Genomic DNA, 18,937 nt, shown 5'->3' with positions numbered 1-18,937 from the left:
TACCTTTGCGATTCCTCAACTCTACCCACGCAGATTCTACATCATCTGACCCTACGTCGTTTCTTGCTATCGATTTAATTTCATTTCTTACTAACAAAGCAACCCCACCCCCTCTGCCAACCTGCCTATCTTTTCGATAGGATGTATATCCTTGGATATTTAGCTCCCAGTCTTGATCCCCTTGCAGATATGTCTCCGTGATGCCCACCACATCATACCTGCCAATTTCAATCTGCGCCACAAACTCATTTACCTTATTTCGTATACTGCGTGCATTCAGATACAACACCTTCAGTCCTGTATATCCCATCCCCTTTCTCATCGTTGTCCCTTTATTTGATGTGCTTGAAATTAGATTCCTAGCCCTTTCCAAACACTCTGTCCTATTTTGTGTTCTGGAAATTTTAATAGCCTCTCCTGGGCTCTCCTTTCTTTTCAGTTTTTTCATAATTTTCCATGAAGTTGAATCCACCCCCCCACACGCTAACCTGCTGCTTTGTTTCCCATTAGTCATACTCCTTGGTGTTTTACCCTTCCCTTGAATGGAGACAATGGAGATCTGCATCATGGTGCCATTGTCTTTCAATGATCAATGGGGACTCCAGGTTCGAGGCTCCCATCGATGAAGAGACTACACTAGAATGGTTGCACAGTCCGAAACTCTCACTTCTGTGCACTGTGCTCTTATCCTCGTCTGGCACCCGCCTCTCCGCGCCCGGTTGCACGGGGATCGTGCCGGCTCTCCAGCTCGAGGTCGTCTTGCTCGAACCAGGAGAGCAGCAGCAGGTTGGGCGGTCCTCCGCCCGTACATGCCCTCTCTGCCTGGTTATGGCTTGTCTTCTCCTGAAAGGACAGAGGAGCATTGATTAATCCACTCTCTACCTGCGGCGCCATTGCAGCCTGGCCAACCCCAGCTGAGGAACACCTTGCAGGGCACATCCTCGAGCTACAAGGCACTCAGCCCAAGTAGCCAGGGCTCAGCCCCTTGGCCAGCTCTGGCGTCATTGATAGTTAGCACTCAGACTCTAGTGTCCTTGAGGTCCACGGGGGGACAGTCATACCTTAACACTCCTGGACACTGACACATGCCAACATGGTACTCACCCTTCCTGAGTGCCGCATGTCATTGAAACACTTCTGGCACTACACCCATGTCCTCTGCACCACATCACAGCTGCTCACCCAGGCTGCCACCTCCTCCCATGCCCTCTTGGTGAGGTGCGGTGGCCTCCTGCTCACATCTCTGGGGACAAGGGTGTCCCTCCTAGCAGCCGCCTTCTCCAGGAGGACAGCGAGGCATTCATCCGAAAAGCTGGGGGCGGGGGGCTGCCCATCTGACCTGCCCTCCCGCCTGGTGTGTCCAGCCGCACTCGACTCCACTTCTTGCTAACGCAGAACAGACCTTCTTCCATGGCAGCCTTTCCAGGGCTGGCTGGGCCGTTGTTAAACAAATGGCGACCTGGCGGCCAAAAGGCACCAGACCCCACTTGGCCCTTCCCAACCAGTGCGGAGCCATGTTTCATGCTGGGCGGGCTTAATTGGCCCACCAGTGTGAAATCGTGGTCGGGGACCAATCGCAGGCAGTGGACCATTTCCCAGCAGCTCCTGGGCCCGCCCTATTACCTCAAAATCCTGCCCTTGGAGAAAAAAACCAGACCGTCCGAGACAGATGGAGAAACACCAGGGCACTGGCATACTTAGGGAAAAATGTGGACACCGGGAAACCTGGGGAAAAGCCCGGATACTTGGAGAAAAACACAGACACTAGGACACTAAACCTGGTGAGGAAACTGGCTGACCAGCTGAAGACAGTAGGGATAATGGGCAGGTACTAATCGGCAGGATGTGACTAGTGGTGTCCTGTAAGGATCTGTGTTGTGACTGCAATCATTCACCGTATTTATTAATGACTTAGATGACGGAAGAGAAAACCACACATTTTCCAAGATAGACAGCATTGTAAACAATGTAGATGGAAGCATAAAACTACAAAAAAATTAATAGATTAAGTGAATAGGCAAAACTGTGGCAAATGATTTTCAATATAAATAAGTGTGTGGTCATCCCCTTTGGACCTACAAAGATTACACCAGGATACTTTCTATGTAGTGAAAAGCTAGAAACAGTGGTGGTCCAAAGTGACTTAGGGATCCAAGCACATAGATCATTAAAATGCCACAAACATATGCAGAAAATCATCAACAAAGTTAATGGAATGCTGGCCTTTATACCTAAAGGTCTAGAATACAAGATATTTTGCTTCAGCAAGATAAAGCTTTGGTTTAGACCACATGGCAAGAAGAATATAGACTAGGACATCTGGGGAAAGACCCAGACACTGGGACACTTGGGGATTTTTTATTTGTCCAATATTTATTACCCATCCCTAATTGCCCTTGTTCAGAGGACATTTAAGAGTCAGCCACATTGCTGTGGGTCTGGAGTCACAGACCAGGTAAGGACAGGAGATTTCCTTCGCTAAAGGACATTAGTGAACTAGATGTTGTTTTATGACAATCAGCAATGGTTTCACAGTCATCATTAAACTTTTATTGAATTCAAATTTTACTATCTGCCATGGTGGGATTTGAACCCAGGTTCCCCAGAGCATTTGGATTGCCAGCCCAGTGACAATACCACTACGCCACCACCTCCCCATAATGCTCCAAACATTAAATTATGAGGATAGGTTGCACAAACTAAGGTTATATTTTCCAGAATTTAGAAGGTTAAGGGTGTTTTGATTAAAATGTTCAAGAGCTTAAGGGGAACAGATAGGGTAGAGGGAGGGAAACTATTCCCACTAATGGGTAATATAGAGGTCATCAAAAAATCAGAGCCAGACTCTTAAGGAGTGTAAGTAGGAGGTATTTCTACACACATGGGGCAGAATTTAATGAGGGCAGTGGGGAGTCCAATGTCTACCACCAAGATAGATGGAACCCCGCCCCCCCCCCCACCCCCAACTCACCCATAGCAACCTGATCTCTGGAAGCCCTGGGGTAATTAAGTCCCTAATTTGCAACAACAGTCCTTCCACCAGGGCTCCCAGCTCCATGGGGGGACATTTAATTGCTGCATTTCCCCCAGAAAATCCCACCCACAAGAGCAGCCAGGGAGGCAGTGTTGGAGTGGAATTGCCACTGGACTGATAATCCAGAGACCCAGGGTAATGGTCTGCGGACCTGGGTTTGAATCCCACCACAACAGATGGTGGAATTTAAATTCAATGAGGAGCCTAACGATGACCATTTTGGACTGTTGTAAAGACCCATCTGGTTCACTAATGCCTTTTAGGGAAGGAAATCTGCCGTCCTTACCTGGTCTAGCCTACACGTGACTCCAGACTCACAGCAATGTGGTTGACTCTTAAATGCCCTGTGAACAAGGACAATTAGGGTTGGACAATAAATGCTGGCCGAGCCAGTGATGCCCAAGTCCCATGATAGGAATAAAAAAAAGTCAGAGGCCGGTAACTCTCTGTTACCAGTAGTGCCATGAGGAGTGATGGTTGCTGCTGATAATACACTTGGGCCTTCATCACTATATCCCTGGAGTAAGGTAAGTGCGGGTGGAATAGTGGTCATGGATCTAGTAAAAAAGTTTAACAGATGGAATACGCGAATGTATTTTTTTATTCATTCATGGGATGTGGGCTGGGTCAGCATTTATTGCCCATCCCTAGCTGCCCCTAAGAAGGTGGTGGTGAGTTGCCTTCTTGAACCTCTACAGTCCGTGTGGTGTAGGTACACCCACAGTGCTGTTAGGAAGGGAGTTCCAGGATTTTGACCCAGCGACAGTGAAGGAACGTCGATACATTTCCAATTCAGGATGATGAATGACTTGGAGGGGAACTTCCAGGTGGTGGTGTTCCCATCTATCTGCTGCCCTTGTCCTTCTAGATGATAGTGGTCATGGGTTTGGAAGGTGCTGTTGAAGGAGCCTTGGTGAATTCCTACAGTGCACCTTGTAGATGGTACACACTGCTACCACTGTGCGTCGGTGGTGGAAGGAGTGAATGTTTGCTGGATGTGGTGCCAATCAAGCAGGCTGCTTTGTCCTGGATGGTGTCAAGCTTTTTGAGAGTTGTTGGAACTGCACTCATCCAGGAAAGTGGAGAGTATTCCATCACACTCCTGACTTGTGCCTTGTAGATGGTGGACAGGCTTTGGGGAGTTAGGAAGTGAGTTACTCATCGCATAATTCCCAGCCTCTGACCTGCGCTTGTAGCCCAGTATCTATATGGCTAGTCCAGTTCAGGTTCTGGTCAATGGTAACCCCCAGGATGTTGATAGTGGGGGATTCAGTGATATTAATGCCATTGAACATCAAGGGGCGATGGTTGGATTCTCTCTTGTTAGGGATGGTCATTGCCTGACACTTGATGGCGCGAATGTTACTTGCCACTTGTCAGCCCAAGCCTGGATATTGTCCAGGTCTTGCTGCATTTGGACTGCTTCAGTATCTGAGGAGTCATGAATTGTGCTAAACATTGTGCAATCATCCGCGAACATCCCCACTCCTGATCTTATGATGGAAGGATGGTCATTGATTAAGCAGCTGAAGATGGTTGGGCCTAGGACGCTACCCTGAGGAACTCCTGCGTGGTGTCCTGGAACTAAGATAACTGACCTCCAAGAACCACAGCCATCTTCCTTTGTGCTAGGTATGACTCCAACCAGCAGAGAGTTTTCCCCCTGATACCCATTGACTCCAGTTTTGCTAGGGCTCCCTGATGCCACACTTGGTCAAATGCTGTCTTGATGTCAAGGGCAGTCACCTCACCTCAGGAGTTCAGCTCTTTTGTCCATGTTTGAACCAAGGCTGTAATGAGGTCATGACGTGTATATATGAAGTAGATGATGATGTAGCACTGACATCAGTCAGTCATGTATTACACTCTCAAGAGAGGGAGGATGGAATCATACGTAGGAGCAATGTGCCTACCCTGTAACCTGTTTAGACATAGTACTAATACCAGAGTTTGTCTATAGTCTGTCTAAGAACCAAGTCCCACGCCTAGAGTCCAAGGTAGAAGGACCCAATCTCAGAATGTGGTGGCAGCAGTGGAGACATTGATGTAAAAGACATATTGGTGTCATCGAAGGAACAACAGAGTGAAGAACACCTTGATAGCAGTTTGTAAAAATTGACGGAAGGAGGAGGCACACTGGAGAGAGGTAATGATGACCATACCTGGTGAGCAGTCCCTGCCCTTTTCCCACTGATTTGACTGCCTTGAGGGCCGGCAGAGAGGCCAGCAGTGGGAGTTATGGAAATGCCATGTCTCCAGTATTGAGCAGCATCAGGCCTTCATGAAAAAGAGCAAAAGCTTCAAGTTACTTCCTTTCTTTATGCAGTGGGCCCAGTAGCAGATGACATTCTCTGAAGGCATGGTGTGTAGGAGTCCACCGCGGATTTTGGTTCCATTATTAAAGCCTTTGGCACCTATTATAGCCTGAAGCAAAACTTAGCAATCAAATAAGCACAATGTAACCAGCGGTCGCAACGACCTGGCGAATCAATTGAATTATTCCTAACCAGCCTATATTGCCTAGCTAATTCTTGCAGATATGGGGAGCTGAAGGGTAAGCTAATCTGCGGTTGCACAGTTGTGGTGTCCGGGATGAGAAACTCTCAAACTTCCTGCAGACCAAAGATGATTTAACTTTGTATCAAGCAGTCCAGTATGCGAGGCAAGCCTAGCTTTGAGCATTTAATCAGGCTATAATTGGTCATGGCTCCAAGGCTTCACATGATTCCATTGACTGGGTAGGCCCATGGCATTAGCCCACCCATTAGAAAGCCCACCAAACTAGGTGAAAAGATGGAAAATTCCATTCGGCAGCCATTTTGAGTTGTATGTTATGGCATGAAAACCTAGCATAGATGTCAAGACTGTCCAGCAGGGGGTGCAGAATGCTTCCAGTATGGCACTGCAGCAACCAGTGACCATCCCATGAAGACTGGATTGGCTCCTCCTAGAGAGTAATGAGGAAGAAACTCTTGCAGCACTGAGCAATCTCTTGGAAGTTGAGATCCTAGAGCATGATTCATCTTTCCAGTTAATGGATCCACCTTATGAAGTCTGTTGTTTTTTTTAGAAGAATCAGCTGGATATTTAGTGGCTGAGCAGCATTCAGATCTTAGTTCCACTGAATCCACCAATGTATTGCTGAGTCTAACTCCTGTTGCCCATGAAGAGTCTTCCACACAGAATGCCTTGCCTGAGTCTAGGTCAGAATCCATAGAGGATCGCACTGCTGAAGAGCTCATACCTTCCAGGGTGAAAGTCAATTGGCACCCATACTTCAGTCCCAGCTGAAAGTCTTCTCCCCTCCAGAGCTGGAGGTCAGCACAAAAGCTGCAGCAGAATCTTTCGCACTTCTGAAGCTGTAGAATCCTGTACAGAAATCTTGTCCCCGAGTTAATTGTCTACAAGAAACTTCTTTCATTACAGAGGATGAAGCTATCTTGTCTCCATAGTCTCATCAATTCTTCCCATTGCCCAGAGTAGAGCAGCCTCACACAGAGAGAAGTGTGTCTCTCTTACCACTGCCTACAGAACATAGACAGTCCTGAAATATCATGGGGAAATCACCTCTGTTTTTTCCTGGCACTCTTACAGGAAGTTGGTCATTTTTGCCTTCATCGTGTAAGTTCATTGAAATCTCAGATCTTCAATGCCTTTTCAGCCTTTGAGATACAACAGTAGTCACAGTCTTCCCTGGAGTTGAAGATCATTCCTCTTCTGAAGCTCTTTCCCTGTGTGCTTTGAGGGAGAAGGATGTTCCTCTGAGTGTCCTGAGTTCTTCTTTCCTAGTCCCAGAGGGTCCAAAGGCCAATTCGCTTCAGCCTCCTCTCTTGGATCAGTCTTTCATTGAAAGGTCCATTGTCCTTGAAGTTCAGTCAGCCTGCAACCTACACTCAGCTTCCCAGAAATGCTGACAGCAATGCTGCTAAATTGCGGTCCTATTCTGCAGCGGATGATGTCCTACCACATGCAGAAGAAAGTTCTCATCTCTCCGAGACATCTTCCCTAAGGGCTGAGAATACTGAGGGAGATTAAATCCCCCAGGACTGTGCCTTGGAGATCTAAGAGTAGGAGTTGGGTAGAATCTGTAGTTGTAAGAGGGGAGTTACAGAAATGGAATGTAAAGAGCTATAGATGCAACTTCTGTGGAGTAGCAATCAAGATGGATTGCCACTCTGCTTCTAGTTACTTACCCTGAAATGCAGCCATACCGTTCTCGCCCGCCTTCTGACTCAGGCTGATGAAAAAGGTGCAGAACAGCAGGTTCCTTCAGTCAAGTGCAGGAGAATTAAAGATAAGGAAGACACGCCCTTTTTTTTACAGCACTATCTGCTGTAAAGCAGGTAGGTTTAAAGATCTGGTCACTTTGAGAGCCGGGGAGAAATAAGTGCGGAAGGTAAGTGAGTAGAATTGGAATGTGGGTGGTGTGGGGGAGGGGGTACAAGGCATTGGATTGTCAGGTGGGGTGCGGGGTTGAGTGGTCAGAGGTGGGGGATTGGGTGGTCGGGGGGAATCAGGTGGTCAGGGGAGTGCTCAGTGAGGGTTGGTCAAGTGGCCAGTGCGCATGGTGGGGAAGGTAGTCAGGGATTGGGGGGTAGGATGGGGGTAGGGAGGATCAGGGTGTGTCGGGTGGTTAGGGAGTCTGGCCAGTGTGGGTTGGTGACGATAGTTGGGGGGGTTGGGGGTAGTTGGAGTGGGATGGGGAGGGTAGTCATGGGGGTAGTTAGAGGGTGGGATTAGTCGGTGGGGGGTGGGGGTGTTTTTGAATTCCTTCACAGGATGTGGGCATTGCTGGCTAGGTGAGCATTTATTGCCCTTAAAAGGTGGTGGTGAGCTGCCTTCTTGAACCGCTGCAGTCCATGTAGTGTAGGTACACCCACAGTGCTGTTAGGGAGGAAGCCCCAGGATTTTCACCCAGTGACAGTGGGTCAGTGTAGTTGTGGTGTAGGGTAGTTGGGGGGGTGGAGTGGAGATGACAGTTGGGGTGCTGGGGGGATAGTTGGAGAGTAGGGGTGGGGAGTACAGCTGGGGATTGGGAGGGTAGTTGGGGTGTGGGTGGTAGTCGGGAATGGGAAGGGTTGTCTGGGGCTGGGAGGTTAATATGGGTAAGTGGTGTTGTAGCCAGGGGTGGGGAGGGTAGTCAGGGGAGTAAGTAGTAATCAGGGAATGGAGAAAGTAGTCAGGAGTGGGGGTGGGTGGGGGTGTAGTCAGTGATGGAGAGGGCAGTCAGAGGGCTTAGGAGGGGTTGACGGGGTTGGTGGTAGTCATGGGGTGGGGAAGCAGTTCGGGGTCTGGGTGTGTAGTCAGGGTGTTGGGGAGAATATTGTGGGGGGTTGAGATGTAGCCAGAGGATGGAGAGAGCAGTCAAGGGTTTAGAACAAAGAAAAGTACAGCACAGGAACAGGCCCTTCAGCTCTCCAAGCCTGCGCCGATCATATTGCCTGTCAAACTAAAACATTTTGCACTTCCGGGGTCTGTATCCCTCTATTCCCATCCTATTCATGTATTTGTCAAGCTGCCTCTTAAACACCACTATCTTACCTGCTTCCACCCCCTCCTCTGGAAGCGAATTCCAGACACTCACTACCCTCTGCGTAAAAAACTTGCCCCACACATCTCCTCTAAAGTTTTCTCCTCTCACCTTAAATCTATGTCCCCTAGTAATTGACTCTTCCACCCTGGGAAAAAGCTTCTGACTGTCTACTCTGTCCATGCCACTCATAATTTTGTAAACTTCTATCAAGTTGCCCCTCAATCTCCGTCGCTCTAGTGAGAATAATCTGAGTTTCTCCAACCTCTCCTCATAGCTAATAACCTCCAGACCAGGCAGCATCCTGGTAAACCTCCTCTGCACCCTCTCCAACACCTCCACATCCTTCTGGTAATGTGGCGACCAGAATTGCACGCAATATTCCAAGTGTGGCCTAACCAAGGTTCTATACCGCTGCAGCATGACTTCCCAGCTTTTATATTCTATACCCCTGCTGATGAAGGCAAGCATGCCATATGCCTTCCTGACTACCTTATCCACCTGCGTTGCCACTTTCAGTGACCTGTGGACCTGTACACCCAGATCCCTCTAGCCGTCGATGCACTTAAGGGTTCTGCCATTTACTGTATAATTCCTACATAATTAGACCTTCCAAAATGCATTACCTTGCATTTGTCTGGATTAAACTCCATCTGCCATTTCTCCGCCCAAGTCTCCAACCGATCTATATGCCGTTGTATCCTTTGACAATCCTCTTCATTATCTGCAACTCCTCCAACCTTAGTGTCGTCTTCAAACTTACTAATTAGCCCAGTTACATTTTCCTCCAAATCATTTACATATACTACAAACAGCAAAGGTCCCAGCACTGATCCCTGCGGAACACCAGTAGTCACAGCTCTCCATTCAGAAAAGCACCCTTCCACTGCTACCCTCTGTCTTCTATGACCAAGCCAATTCAATATCCATCTTGCCAGCTCACCTCTGATCCCGTGCGACTTTACCTTCTGTACCAGTCTGCCATGAGGGACCTTGTCAAAGGCCTTACCGAAATCCATGTATATAACATCCACTGCCCTTCCACTGCCTTTCCATCGTCGATCATCTTTGTCACTTCCTCGAAAAACTCGATCAAGTTAGTGAGACACGACCTCCCCTTCACAAAACCATGCTGCCTCTCACTAATACGCCCATTTGCTTCCAAATGGTAGTAAATCCTGTCACGAAGAATCTTCTCCAATAATTTCCCTACCACTGATGTAAGGCTCACCGGCCTGTCATTTCCTGGATTATCCCTGCTACCCTTCTTAAACAATGGAACAACATTGGCCATTCTCCAGTCCTCTGGGACCTCACCCGTAGCCAGTCAGGATACAAAGATTTCTGTCAAGGCCCCAGCAATCTCCTCCCTTGCCTCCCTCAGTACTCTGGGGTAGATCCCATCTGGCCCTGGGGACCTATCCTCCTTAACATTCTTCCAGATGCCTAACACCTCCTCTTTTTTGATCTCAACATGATCCAGGCTATCTACACATTCTTCCCTAGACAAATCGACTGCTAAGTCCTTCTCTTTGGTGAATACTGATGAGAAGTACTCATTTAGTATCTTTCTTATTTCTTCTGCCTCCACACACAGATTCCCACCTCTGTCCCTGAGTGGGCCTACCCTTTCCCTGGCTACCCTCTTACTTTTTACATATGTATAAAAGGCCTTGGGATTTTCCTTAATCCTGGTTGCCAATGACTTTTCATGACCTCTTTTAGCCCTCCTGACTCCTTGCTTAAGTTTCTTCCTACTTTCTTTATATTCTCCACAGGCTTCATCTGTTCCCAGCCTTCTAGCCCTTACGAATGCTTCCCTTTTCTTTTTGACTAATCTCACAGTATCCTTTGTTATCCAAGGTTCCTGAAACTTGCCATACTTATCCTTCATCCTAGCAGGAACATGCCGGTCTTGAATTCTTATCAACTGACGTTGAAAGGCCCCCACATGTCAGTTGTTGATTTACCCTCAAACATCCGCCTCCAGTCTAGATTCCTCAGTTCCTGCCTAATATTGTTATAATTAGCCTTCCCCCAATTAAGCACCTTAACCTGAGGACTCCTGTTATCTTTATCCACCAGTACCTTGAAACTTACTGAATTATGGTCACTTTTCCCGAAATGCTCCCCTACTGAAACTTCGACCGCCTGGCCGGGTTCATTCCCTAATACCAGGTCCAGTATTGCCCCTTGAAAAAACTCAGCAGGTCTGGCAGCATCAGTGGAGAAGAAAAGAGTTGACATTTCGAGTCCTCATGACCCTTCAACAGAACTGAGTAATATTAGGAGAGGAGTGAACTATAAGCTGGTTTAAGGTGGGGGGGGGTGCGAGAAGTGGGGTGGGGGGGTGGTGTTGTGGTTGTAGGGACAAGCAAGCAGTGATAGGAGCAGATAATCAAAAGATGTCACAGACAAAAGAACAAAGAAGTGTTGAAGGTGGCAATATTATCTAAACGAATGTGCTAATTAAGAATGGATGGCAGGACACTCAAGGTACAGCTCTAGTGGGGGTGGGGTGGAAAGACTAACAGGGCATAAAAGGTATAGATTTAAAAATAATGGAAATAGGTGGGAAAAGAAAAATCTATATAAATTATTGGAAAAAACAAAAGGAAGGAGGAAGAAACAGAAAGGGGGTGGGGATGGAGGAGGGAGTTCAAGATCTAAAGTTGTTGAATTCAATATTCAGTCCGGAAGGCTGTAAAGTGCCTAGTCGGAAGATGAGGTGCTGTTCCTCCAGTTTGCGTTGGGCTTCACTGGAACAATGCAGCAAGCCAAGGACTGACATGTGGGCAAGAGAGCAGGGTGGAGTGTTAAAATGGCAAGCGACAGGGAGGTTTGGGTCTTTCTTGCGGACAGACCGCAGGTGTTCTGCAAAGCGGTCGCCCAGTTTATGTTTGGTCTCTCCAATGTAGAGGAGACCGCATTGGGAGCAACGAATGCAGTAGACTAAGTTAGGGGAAATGCAAGTGAAATGCTGCTTCACTTGAAAGTAGTGTTTGGGCCCTTGGACGGTGAGGAGAGAGGAAGCGAAGGGGCAGGTGTTGCATATTTTGCGTGGGCATGGGGAGGTGCCATAGGTGGGGGTTGAGGAGTAGGGGGTGATGGAGGAATGTACCAGGGTGTCCCGGAGGGAACGATCCCTATGGAATGCCACCTGGGGAGGGTGAAGGGAAGATGTGATTGTTGGTGGCATCATGCTGGAGTCAGCGGAGGATAATCCTTTGAATGCGGAGGCTGGTAGGGTGATAAGTGAGGACAAGGGGGACCCTATCATGTTTCTGGGAGGGAGGAGAAGGCGTTTTGGATTTCCAGCATCCGCAGTTTTTCGTTTTTGTTTTTATTGCCCCTTCCTTAGTTGGACTATCTACATATTGTCTCAGGAAGCCCTCCTGGATGCACCTTACAAATTCTGCACCATCCAAACCCCTAGCACTAAGTGATTCTCAGTCAATATAGGGAAAGTTAAAATCACCCTCCACAACAACCCTATTGCTTTTACATCTTTCCAAAATCTGCCTACATAACTGTTCCTCAATCTCCTGCCGGCAATTGGGAGGCCTATAGTAAACCCCCAACATTGTGACTGCACCCTTCCAATTCCAGAGCTCTACCCATATTGCCTTGCTGCATGAGCCCTCCGAGGTGTCCTCCTATCGTACAGCTGTGATATTCTCCTTAACCAGCAGTGCAACTTCCCCCACCTCTTCTACATCCCTCTCTATCCTGCCTGAAACATCTAAATCCTGGAACGTTTATCTGCCAATCCTGTCCATTCTTCAACCAAGTCTCTTTAATAGCAATAATAGCAATAGTCCCAAGTACTAATCCAAGCTCTAAGCTCATCTGCCTTGCCTGTTATATTTCTCGCATTGAAACAAATGCATTTCAGACCCCCAGTCCCACTGTGTTCAGTAATTTCTCCCTGCCTGCTCTTCCTCTTAGTCCTACTGGCATATTCACTAGTTCCCAGTCATTTATTTCACCTGCTGACCTATTGCTCTGGTTCCCACCCCCCTGCCATACTAGTTTAAACCCTCCCGAGTGACACTAGCAAACCTCGCAGCCAGGATATTGGTGCCCCTCCAGTTTAGATGCAACCCGTCCTTCTTGGACAGGTCCCACCTGCCCCAGAAGAGACCCCAATGATCCAGATATTGGAAACCCTCCCTCCTACACCATCTGTTCAGCCACGTGTTTAGCTGCAGCATCTTCCTATTTCTAGCCTCACTGGCACGTGGCACAGGGAGTAATCCTGAGATTACAACCCTAGAGGTGCTGTTTTTTAACTTCCTGCCTAACTCCTGAACTCCCGCTGCAGGACCTCATCACTCTTCCTGCCTATATCGTTAGTACCAATGTGTACCACGACCTTTGGCAGTTCTCCCTTCCCCTTCAGAATGTCCCGTACCTGATCAGAGACCTCCTGGACCCTGGCACCAGGGAGGCAACATACCATCCTGGTGTCTCTTTCACAACCGCAGAAGCGCCTATCTTTGCTCCTAACTATAGAGTCCCCTATGACAATTGCTCTGCTGTGCTCTGACCCCGCCCTGCTGAACAACAGAGCCAGCCGTGGTGCCACTGCTCTGGCTACTGCTGTTGTTTTCCCCTGATAGGCCACCCCGCCGCAACAGTATCCAAAACGGTATACCTGTTAGAGAGGGGGACAGCCACAGGGGATTTCTGCACTGACTGCCTGCCCCTTCTAGCGGTCACCCATCTTTCTGTCTGTACCTTGGGTGCGACCATGTCTGCAAAACTCCGCCTCCTGAATGCTCCTAAGTGCATCCAACTGCTGCTCCTAAATGCATCCAACTGCTGCTCCAACCGATCCATGCGGTCTGTGAGGAGCTGCAATTGGGTACACTTCCTGCAGATGTAGTTGTCCAGGACACTTGAAGCGTCAGAAATTTCCCACATCCCACAGGTGAAGCACTTCACCCCAGCAACTGCCATTTCTAGAACTATTTAATAAATTAATTTAAATCTAAGAACTGCTTATTGACACCTTATTAACTAAACGTTCCCTAGGGCTAGATTTCTACTATAAATGCTAAATTCTAAGAACAGTAATCCCCTGCGTCTGGTCTAGATACCCCCTACTTATTAATTAAGTGATTAATTTATTTGGTTTAATTAGTTTAACAATGTTTTAGTTTCAAATTCAGTGTAGATTCCCTGCCAATCAGGTCACAGATTTACCATGACGCCACTTTTAATTTTTTTTTTAGGACCCAATGTCCGCCCTCCGACTCTGCTCCCTGGAACTAGGCCACGAATCACCGCTCTGGAACTCCGCCATCCGACTCTGCTCCCTGGAACTGAATTATAATCACTCGGGGTTCAAAGCATGCCTTCAAGGCTTTCAACATTTCTGCGATCTGTTTTTTTCCATTTTTCGGAGAGATTTAGGATGGAATACAGTTTGTATCAGTCTCTCCCCAGTCATGTTAAAAGTGTTGCTACTCGTATTTGCTCCAGCTTGTGAATTAAATCTGTCACAGTCTCATAGTTCTGCTGTTGCTAGTGGTAAAACTGCCAGTTCTACTACATATCACCTTTCATTTTGACAAGAGCTGGGAGAGGAAAATTCATAGCCATTGTGACTCAGCCAATGATTCAACTGCAGCCTGGTTATTTTGTTTGCTTTTCCTCTTCAGTGTTTTTTCTAGCAGCTTTCAGCAGTTTCTTTGTTCCTCTTTTAGTAGGTAGGTTTCAATACAGCACTAGAAACTCAATTTCAACTCTACTGATACCATGTTACCAAGCTCAATGAGCACAGTGCTCCTTGTACTCTGTCTTTATTAGTTCTGAATGCAACATGGCTGCTCCCAGTCAGTGCCTCATGGCAGAGGTCACATGACTACATCAAGGCAGGTAAGCTCTTGGCCAGGATTTTGCCCCTGTATGGTGGGCTCACCGGGGGCGAGCGGGAGTGGTCGGAAAGCTGACCGCCACCTGCAGTTGGGCCGCGACCATGATTGCACGCTGGTGAGCCAGTTAAGGCCTGTCCATGCCTGTGAGGGGGGAGGGGGTGGTGTGTGGAGGTGTGGACGGGAGTAGGGGGAGGGCGAGTGGGGAACTTGCGCATGCACGCAAGTCCACACAGGAAAACCTACCTGAGGCACAGATCTGCCTCAGGGAGCATAAGATTTAAAATAAAGAATTTTAAAATGTTAAAAAACATGTCCCCACTTACGTGACTCTGTCACATGAGCAGGGACATGTTATGAATGAAATTTAAACATTTTTATTTGCTGTTGGAAACCTCAACCCGCCCGTGGATGAGATTTCCTAAAAAATCCAAAGGCCGTTTGGCCTTTTCGCCTGCCCGTCAACCATAAGGTTGAACGGACAGCGAAAAATTGAACTTAATTATTATTTTAATGGCCTTGATAGGCCTTTTAATTGTTGGCGGGTGCGCTGCTAACACCCCCACGTGCCCGCTGACTAAAATATCGCGAGGATGCACGATAGCATTGGACGCTCACCCAACGTCATCGCACATCATTTTATGTTTGTTCAGGTCGGGCGCACGCTCGACAAGCCAAAAATTATGGCCCTTTTAGTACATGATTGCATTTCAATCCAAACAGGAATAAAGTCCAAATTAGGGTTACTGTGCATGCACAGCGTGTGGTACATCAAATTGGCGAGTTACAGGTGCAGTTTCCTATGATGTTGTGGGTATAACGCAGACCTGGCTCAAGGAAAAGCAGGAGTGTTTATAGTAGATGTTAAATATTCCTGGATACAAGGTGTTCAGGAACTATAGGAAAGGAAGGAAAGGGTGAGGGGTGACAGTATTGATTAAGGAGAGCAATGCTGTTCTGGAAAGAGAGAATACCCCAGAGGGGTGAAGGAACAAATTTGCAAGGAACTTACATAGAGGTGCAAGAATTATAGAGTAGCTATAATGGTAGATTTTAATTATCTGAATATAGACTGGTATAGTAATAGTGTAAATGGCAGAGAGGTACAATAGTTCCTAGGGTGATTTCAGAAAAAATTTCTTTAGCAGTATGTTTCCAGTCCAACAAGAAAGGAGAAAGCCCAATTAAGATGGTGGCTCGTAAAATGCAGCATGTGGCTTGCCCGCTGTCTACCCACCTACCCTGATCTGTCTCCCATTTTACAGGGTTGAGGGGGAGGGGGGAGGTTGCACGGTGGAGGCATTGGACAAACCATCTGCTCTTGGTCCTACTGAGACCCTAGAGTGGCCAATTAATGGCCATTCAAGTACCTCAACCCAGCCCTGTTGGTATTTTATTCACATGTCAGGTGGGTAGCCTGGCAGCTGTTAGACTGTAGGCTGGTGTCAAGCAAGGGAGCGACCGATCTTGGGGATCCTCTGTGTCCGCTTGAGGCACTGCCACAAGGTTATGCCCTTCCATGTATCCCTTTGGTCTCCCAACCCCTTCAGCACCTCACTAGGGCCTGCCAGGTAGGACCCACCAATATCCTGGACTTATCTTCAGTCCTGCCTCCATTCACCCCTCTTCTTCGGGGACTGCCTGTAGTCCCAGTACCAGCCACTGCTCAATCCTGGTGCTGATAGGACTACAGCAAATCAGATCAGCCAACTCCTGTTTGGAGCATTGAATGGCTGTGGGGCAGCCGGTATTGGTGGGGATGCATACCCCTTCAACTATTCCTGTGCCATATGGAAAACCTTGCCCCTCGTTCTTGGGAATGAGGTGGAACAAATTGATCAAGTACCAGCCGTGGAACTTTATGGGGAGCAATCATTATATCATAAGGTTTAGATTAGCTATAGAAGAGGACAAGGAGCAATCCAGAGAAAGAATAATTAACTGGGGGAAAGCCAAATTCAATAGAGTGAGAGTGGATCTAACCCAGATCAAAGGTTGGCAGGCAAAACAGTATCTGAACTATGGGTTGCCTGTAGAGAAGAGATAGTTTGGACATAGACAAGCTATATTTCCATGAAGTGGAAAAGCAGGCAAACAAATCAAGCGTTCCCTGGATGACGAACTCAAAGGACAAAATTTTACATTCCCTCACCGGCAATTTTGCAGGTTGCAGTGGGTTTGTGAAATTCCTTGGATGGCCTTCCCACAGGCCTGCCCTGACCTCTTAGCCATTTTACGGCGGGACAGATGAGACATAGGCCAGCCCACCTCCTCTCACCTCAATTCAGGCCCTTAGGTGGCCAATTAATGCCATCTTAAGAACCGTTTCATGCCCAGTCTCAATTTTTAGGCTGGAGGGAGGAGTTCAACAGCATAGTGGAAACATAGAAATTGACTCTGTTCAGGCCTCGGGCAGGGAGGAGGGTCACCTACATCAATGGTCACCAATATTGGGGACACCCCAAAAAGGTCTGCTCCCATAGGTGCTCCATTCCCCCTGACCTTTCCACCAATACCCCCACCCGCACCCACTGCATCTGCCCACTGCCCTGGGTCTCACCTTCCCTCTCTACCTTGAGATCTCCACACTTACCTGGTCCTGGACTCCAGGACTTAGACTCTGGGGACTGCTCTAGCCATGGGTACTCTGGCGCTGCTGGTACTAGAGAAGCTGCTGGCCAATCAGATTGACTGGCAGCTCACTGAGGAGAGACTTCTTCCCAAGTGAGGGGCAGCTAGAACTGGCAGCAAAGCACGCTCCACTGACTATTCCAATGGTGGGCCGGGAAACCCTGCAATTCCAAAATCCTGGCCATAGCCATGGAAAATTTCAAAATTTGTGAATGATATGAAACTTAGAAGCATTATGAACTGTGGGGAGCATAGTATAGAACAATTTAGTGGAATGAGCGGAGAATTGGCAAATGAAGTTTAATGCAGAGAAGTGTGAAATGATTCATTTTGGTCAGAAGAACACAGAGAGACAATATATAAACGGGTACAATTCTAAAGGGGGTGCAGGAGCAAAGGGATCTGGGTGTATATGTGCATAAATCATCAAAGGTGGCAGGGCAGGTTGAGAGAGTGATTAATAAGGCATGCAGCATTCTTAGCTTTATTAATACGGGCATAGAGTATAAAATCAAGGAAATTATGTTAACCTTGTATAAAACACTGGTTCAGCCTCAAGTACAAGATTGTGTCCCGTGCTGGGCGACACACTAGAAAAAGATGTGAAGGTATGAAAGAAAGTGCAGAAAATATTCACAAGAATGGTCCCAGGGATGAGGAACTTCAGTTACATAGATATATTGGAGAATTTAATTTGTTTTCCTTGGAGAAGAGAAGGTTGAGAGGAGATTTGATAGATGTTGGTGGAAGGATCAAGAATAAGGGGGCACAGATTTAAGGTAATTGGAAAAAGAAGCAATGTCGACACGAGGAAATCTCTTTCAAGCAGTTTGTGGTAGGATCTAAAATGCGCTGCCGAGAGTGTGGAGAGCATGTTTCATACGCTGTTTTCAGGGGCTTTTTTTATTGCCTGCAAGAAATTTATAACATGTTTTAGGATTCAATTACCATTGGCTGCTAATCTTTGCTTTTTGAACCAACCTTTTCAATTGCCTTCTGTTACTTCTATTATCATCCTGAAAAAATATTATTTTTCAAAACATCTTACAACCATATTCATATATATAACACTAAATTCAATATTAAGCAAGTGGCACAGTTCAATCTAATCATTATGTTTTCATGTAAAAGATTTACTTTGCTTTGATGCCTCACCTGTGATAGTTGTGAAATGGGAAGGCGATGTCATCGTTACAAATGGTGGGTTAATGTATTTTGCCTTCACTCCCTTTATTGTTAAATAGTCCAAATGTGGTGTCTCTACATCCTGATCATAATCCCAACGAAATCCATCAAAAGAAATCAACAGCAGTTTATTCATTTTCTGATGTTTCTCATTTGGTTGGATTGGCAGACATGTCACTGCAGTTAGCAGTGAAATAAAAGCTAAAGACTTCATAGCAATTCCAATGATAGCATTGAGTAGAAACAGGTAAGTCCAAAAATGATTTACAGGTTGTTCAACAACTGAAAGAGAGGGAATGATTACAGAGAGAACCTTTCTTCTGAATTTGATTGCTTAAGTACATCCTTTATCTTGGTGTGAAAGAACAAAGATCAAGTATGGCAAGTTGTTAGTTTGATATTTAGACACATGTATGTATTGAGGGAATGGAATTAACCAAGGGTAGGAGAGTCTGAAGACATAAAGGATTCAAACTACAAGATTGTGCTGAACAGATTGGGGAGAAAGTGAGCTCTATGGCACCCATATTTTAGGCACTATGCAGCCTTCTAATGCTTGAAAATGTCTTCTAAGGTGTGGGCACACATTTCCACTGGAAACTGTGCTGGGTGCCATCTTGGTAAAGGCATATGCACCTGGGCAACCCTTATGACTAGAACAGTGGGTTCTGACATTAA

At 47.0% G+C, this 18,937-nt stretch overlaps 1 protein-coding gene across 1 annotated transcript in view; it reads right to left on the bottom strand.

The window, feature by feature from the left end:
- LOC144690626 (ectonucleotide pyrophosphatase/phosphodiesterase family member 7-like) overlaps window positions 1-18,513 on the bottom strand; it is a 50,408-nt gene extending 31,895 nt beyond the window's left edge. Inside the window, 1 exon segment of the mRNA XM_078558312.1 lies at window positions 18,230-18,513. Coding sequence (XP_078414438.1) covers window positions 18,230-18,473 — 244 coding nt within the window. The 5' untranslated portion in view covers window positions 18,474-18,513.
- Window positions 18,514-18,937: the final 424 nt, after the last annotated feature.

The sequence above is a fragment of the Cetorhinus maximus genome, chromosome 15, assembly GCF_964194155.1.
Source record: "Cetorhinus maximus chromosome 15, sCetMax3.hap1.1, whole genome shotgun sequence".
Taxonomy (NCBI): Eukaryota; Metazoa; Chordata; class Chondrichthyes; order Lamniformes; family Cetorhinidae; genus Cetorhinus; species Cetorhinus maximus.
The sequence above is the reverse complement of the archived record's forward strand: the minus strand, read 5'-3'. Positions and strand labels throughout refer to the sequence as shown.